This window comes from Moschus berezovskii, chromosome 13, assembly GCF_049115385.1.
Source record: "Moschus berezovskii isolate FMDL1 chromosome 13, NW_MosBer_1.0, whole genome shotgun sequence".
NCBI lineage: Eukaryota > Metazoa > Chordata > Mammalia > Artiodactyla > Moschidae > Moschus > Moschus berezovskii.
The window spans coordinates 40897081-40903080 of record NC_142472.1 but is presented as its reverse complement, the minus strand read 5'-3'; the positions used below and the strand labels follow the sequence as shown (position 1 = coordinate 40903080).

The 6000-nt window shown below is 30.6% G+C and overlaps 1 protein-coding gene across 1 annotated transcript in view; it reads right to left on the bottom strand.

The window, feature by feature from the left end:
- Window positions 1–414: 414 nt before the first annotated feature.
- The window catches only part of DACH1 (dachshund family transcription factor 1), a 477975-nt gene continuing 472389 nt past the window's right edge, over window positions 415–6000 (bottom strand). The window contains exon 12 of the mRNA XM_055426443.2: window positions 415–4032. Coding sequence (XP_055282418.2) covers window positions 3995–4032 — 38 coding nt within the window. The 3' untranslated portion in view covers window positions 415–3994. The remainder of the gene's footprint in view (window positions 4033–6000) is intronic.

The following is a 6000-nucleotide window of genomic DNA, read 5'->3' as shown; positions in this document are numbered from 1 at the left end:
GATTTTTACCACTTTGTAGGAAGGCATCTAAGTCAATACCCTCTTAACACTAGTTCTACATCCATGGCAGACTAAGAGACACTCAGTGACTCTTCTCTTGCTGAAAGTAAGACTTCGTATTCCAACAAAATTATAAGCTCCTCTGGGACAAAGCTATGTTTTCATTCATTACAACACTTACCACTGTGCTTTCTGCAGAATGAGGCTTTATTAATGAATCTGTTTAAAGGAATAAATGAGGATCAGTTCAGCTTTTATATATCAGTTATACATATGAAAGATAAATGTTAGCACCACCCCTACACATGAAGAAAAGTGATATATTTACAATGTCATTTGCAATGTTTTAATTCTATTAACATCTCTACTCCCCATATTGTAAAAATGCAATCCATGTAACTTTTATTTATAATTTACTCTCTTCTAGTAATAAATAACTTTTGTTCATATTGTAAATTTGCTAATGCCAATGAAAACACATGGGGAGAAACCTTAAATCATCACCAAATTCCGCTAACATCCAGAGGCCACATGATATTCTAATACAAGTCTTATCAACATAAACCTGTGTGGACAGTAGACAAAAATGTGTTTGTAGTGGTCACATAAACATTTGAGGTTTTTATTGGGGATCTATCACTATTTGTTAATTCATTGAAATAATTCCTTTAGACAGAAAATAAAATCATTTTACATTCTTTTGGGAATGTTTGGAGTATTCAGAGATTATCTGTGATTTCCTTAAGTGTGGCATTTTGGATTGATTAAAATGTATATATTATTAAAGACTATTGGAATTGCAAAGTTTCTAAAAGCATTTTTCCCCCCAATGATAGAGAGTAAAAACAGAACACTGAGTTAGTTACAAATCTACACTCCTATAGATATGGGAATAATATATTTTGTTCCATCAACATGTCTCCTTTACATTATTCAGCACAAAGCTTTGTGAAATAAGAATCATGGGAATATAAGAATATAAAGGAAAAAGGTACAAATAACAGCTTCATAAACTGAAAAATGTACATAAATAAATCATGTATATGTGGGCAGTTTGCTTAGCTGGCAAGAAACAAAATATGGAAAATCTGCTTGTTAAACAATAACTACAGAGTGTGCTTTTATGATGTTTTTCACCGCAGTAATTCATATTAGAGATAGAAGCAGTTGCATGTTAAATAAAATCATTGAGCATTGTTCCCTTCATATTGTAAAGAGCTGACTTATGTTGTTTTTAGATGCCTCCCATTAGAAAGTAAATATTCCTTCAATGCTATGCATTTCACAAAATTTAATAAAGATGAACTATAAATAAAGTCACTGGGAGATTTCAGACAGTTTTATTAGGAGATTGTTGAAAAGAAAAAGAAAATTAAATACAATAACAGTAAACGTGGTTCTCACATTGAAACCAGGCTCAAAGAACTAGGCTACCATAGAAAAATTTCCAATTCTTGCATTATGATGTAAAAACAGATTTTTGTACAGATTTTGTACAACAAAATTCGTAATAACCTTTTATCATTTTTAGAAAACTTTAAATATATAGATAAAAATAGACAATTTTCATAGGTCCTACATGAAGATGAGTATGTTCTGTTTCAAGGGCTTGCATAGAGCGCAAATGTGGTTATAATACAGAACAACTAGACATTAATAATTTTAAGATTACAAAAGCATGGAAACCATAAAATGGGCACAATTTTACTTGTTTAAACCAAAAACGAATTTTAAACCAAACTGTATAACTAATAAAGGGTAAAAAACTTAAGTTACAGACTTAAAATAACATTTCTTGACTTGTAATATTTACAACATGTTAGTAAGATTCTCTCTTAGCATATAGCTGATAGCTTTTTTTAAATTCCTTTCTAAAATTTCCTTTTATAGTGAACCAAACACTAAAGCGTTCTCAAAGGTCTGGAAAATATGTATTTTTAAACTATTTAACCTACTTAACAGGTGACTCTATGCAAGGAGCAGAGCAATGGCTGGTAACTACTTATGGAAGTTGTGGGCTTTTAAAAAAAAAATTTCAAAAATGTATGATTCAAAAGGTTGCCACAAGTCCCTCTGATTTTAAATGTTATAATCCTTTAAAGACTGCAAACAGGGAAAAGCAAGAGATACATACAACAAAGAATAAAATCTCTTGTGTTCAAATAACAAAAGATGTTTATGGAAGAATTATGCTTAGAAAACCAAGTTTCTATAAAGCACTTACTAGCAGTGTTTTAAATAAAAATATTGCTCCTTTTTAAGCAAGCTAAAAATAGGAACTGCATATATAACTTTTTTATTGTATTAAAAATGGCCTTAGCTGGTTAATAGCGAGCTACACAAAAGAAATATGCTTCAATATTGCAAGGAAGACCTAAAAACTATAGAAGCTTAGTGCCAGTGTATCTATAATGTTAATTTCTTAACCAAATCATTAATAGCCAATGAGAACTATCTTTAAACATTTTTAAGCTAGTTTTCTTGGCCATTTAAGATTTTGCTATTTATGGTAATAAATAATGTTATGATCATAAAATTTTAAGATGACAGCAAAATCATAAAATGTCCTGCAACTGTACTGACTCATGATTTCAGTCTTTAAAGGTGTAACTCCAAGTATGTAAAAACAAAGAGAAAGTAACTTCAGCTTGTAGTAAGCACTGTTTGCAGCTTGACTTCCAGTTATCTGCACAAAAGTGAAAACACATATGGTAACTCTTAAGAAGACAGTGAAAATAACACATAGGCACCCTTCCCTCTGACCAGGGTGGGAAGCACAACACATTTGAACTTTATCACTCAGCGCTACATGGTATTGGACTGATACATCAAGGATCAAGAGTTTGTTAGGTTTTGTCTTTCAGCAACATTAACATAATATGACATTAACATATAAAAATATTTCTGGTGTTTTGATTTACTATTCAGCCACAATCCATTCTCAATAGTGCAGTTTGGGGCACTAACTAGGGTTCAATATACAAATAAAAGTGGCTGACACAGAGTTCTGTTGTCACCAGATGCATAAGATCTCATTCATTAATACTGTGACTCCAGACAAATATTTACATGCCTGCATGCGTTAAAACCAGAAAGGTGTCTTTCTGACCAACAGGGTGACAAAACATATTTTCTAAAATTTTCATTTTCCTAAACTCTAGTATACTACTGCATACATAATACCTTCCTTGTATGTTTTATGTTTATATACTGTACATGTGACCAACAGTTTGAAGAAGCATCATCCTGATCATTTTAAGTTCTATACCACTACCAGTTTGGAATGAAAACATGTTACATTTATATATATGTTTAAGGTAAAAAGACCTTCAGTGAAACCTTTTGGCTTATATCCAATGCTTCTTTTCAGATATGCAAAATGTTATTTCATGGGGTTGTTGTCAATATCCATTTGTTGGTCTTTCGGAAAGTACATAAGACAAAAATCTTCAGGAGAAAAACCACAGTTAGAGAGTTTAAAATAGAATGTAACAGAGTATTATTCTGTGATTTACTGATTTTTTAGGAATCCTCTATGTCCTCTACAAGTTCATTTCCAAGTGTTCTCGCTGGTTTCTGGAGGACATAATTCTGTAAGTCTAGGTGACCAGTGCTACAAGAGTCTTGATGTGCTCAAATACAGAATTTTCAGAAGAGGAAAATGGTTCATTCCATTAAAAAAACAAAGGTAGGTCTTATTCAGACCTGCTTTTAAACTGTATACAAGTGTCCAGCAGCAAAGTTGCAGTTATTAACTGTATGAAGTTTGATACTTGTACATTTACAAACATTCTCAGGTCTCTGGTATGAACCACAGATGAAAATCAATAAAGGAAAACCTTTTTTGTAGAATACTTAAACTTTTAAAGAACATTAATACACAAAATTGAGGAAGTTCCCTTAAAAGGACTTTATTTTTTTCCAAACTTTCCAATGACGAACATCTGACTGCAGAGTTCTTTACTATAACATGGGTTTCTTCAACAGGAAAGATTCAGTACATGACAGTAGTTTTCAAATACAGTCTTCCATCTAAAAATGAACAACAAAAAATAATTATATGATGTCTTGGAGACAAATGTGAAAATAAAAACTGCGCAACACGATATAAAATTTGTGGGTTTTATTCTATCTTCACTTGTTTAGGAAGCAACATTTTTCACATATTCTCAAAGTTAATTTCATAATTTCATTGAGTTTATATATATGAAAAGAATACAACATTTCATAAATTCTCATAAATATATATTTGCTATTTTGATATCAGTACAGAGCACTCAGAAAATAGGTAAGAGTATGTGTGTGTGTTTTACTGATATGCAAATCTAGTTGATTTCTGTTGAATGACAATTACTTCCTCCAAGCTTGCAGAACCAATATTTTTTTCTGAGCGCACTCAGATATATCTCCATTATAAAAGACAGAGGTGTTGTTAAAAATACTATGTAATGCAACTTGTGTGCACACTTGTTGCTATTTATATGAAAGTCATCCAGGTTATTTAATCAATATCAATGAACTATAATCTTTCCACCTTGAAGTGAGATTAATAGAATAATTAAATGTTAAGGTGCAACTTTTACTCAACTTTTACCAGTTGAGAAACACAGCTATGTGAAAAAGTAAATTAAATCTTCAATAAATCAAATAAAATGAAGCATAAATAAGAAATTAAAAATCCAGAGGAAAAGCAAAGCTAAACATAAACCTAACTGTCCACTTTATGGTGTAGTTTAAACTTTCAAAGTATTTGTATAAAATGTTTAAATTTCACATAGTTTAATATCTATAGTAGGAGGTATATAGAAAAGTAAAGTTTTCAAACATTTGAAAAACGCTTATTGCAGTGCAAATGTTTTCAAAATGTCTGGTAACTTTAAGAATTAATACATAAGGAACTATAAATAAACTACAGTGATTTATGAAACAGAGTCTAAATATTTGTAGATCTCACCTTCAACATTGTTAATTGAGTACTTATACATAATCTGCGGTAATTAGCAAGTAACTTAAAACCAATGTTAAACCATTTTTCTACTTCACAGTAATATTGATGTACCTAAATTGTGTATTCCTACCACATGTTTTAGCTTTGCCTGCAGGATATTATGAACTCTGGCTTACTGGTATAATCTGAGCACCAAGTGAATGTTCAATAACTATGGGTTTGAGTGAACAAATGAATCAACAAATCAGATATAATTTTCATGTGGTTTATATATACAAAGTAGATAAATAAGCCCAAACAAACCTAATAAACTAATATTATAAAAAATTTCTAAAAAAAACTTCAGTTTTTCATATTCTTAGTATCATGTATCTAAAAATCAGAACTCTTAATAGATATTTTTGATAATGATTTTTACTAAGTAAAGCAATTAAATGGTTTTAAAATCTAGTTACAGAAATTATAGGAATAACCAAAGAGGTAGAATACCGATGCTTTTAACCAAAATTTTCTAATTCTTAGTCTTTATTTAATTTAACCCAACTTTTCTTTCCTTCTAATTTATCTCAATATTTCTATCATTCATGTATTCACTTATGTTGAAGATATCATTCTTGTTCTTCTTTTATTTTTTAATAGACAATGTTTCCTAAGATTAGACAGGGGAGGAGAACCATTTGTCTTCAAAATTCAAATTTCATTCAGTGAAGTCATTCAAAATACTTGTGGAAAAGAAATGATTTGCTCAAAATTAACATCTCAAGATTATGAATTCTTAAAATTCTTCCATTAAATAAAAAATTAATGCCTTAAAGATTATTTTCTAATCTTCTGTGATACCTATAGCATATTAGGAGAAGGAATGCAGTAGCAAAAAATGGTTATACAAAAATCATTCATTAATCATGAATCATTGTGTGTTTGCACATTGTTATAAGAAGGAAACAGCAACCCACTCCAATATTCTTGCCTGGAGAATCTCATGGACAGGGGAGCCTGGTGAGCTACTGTCCATGGGATAGCAAAGAGTCAGACATGACAGGGCACACAGC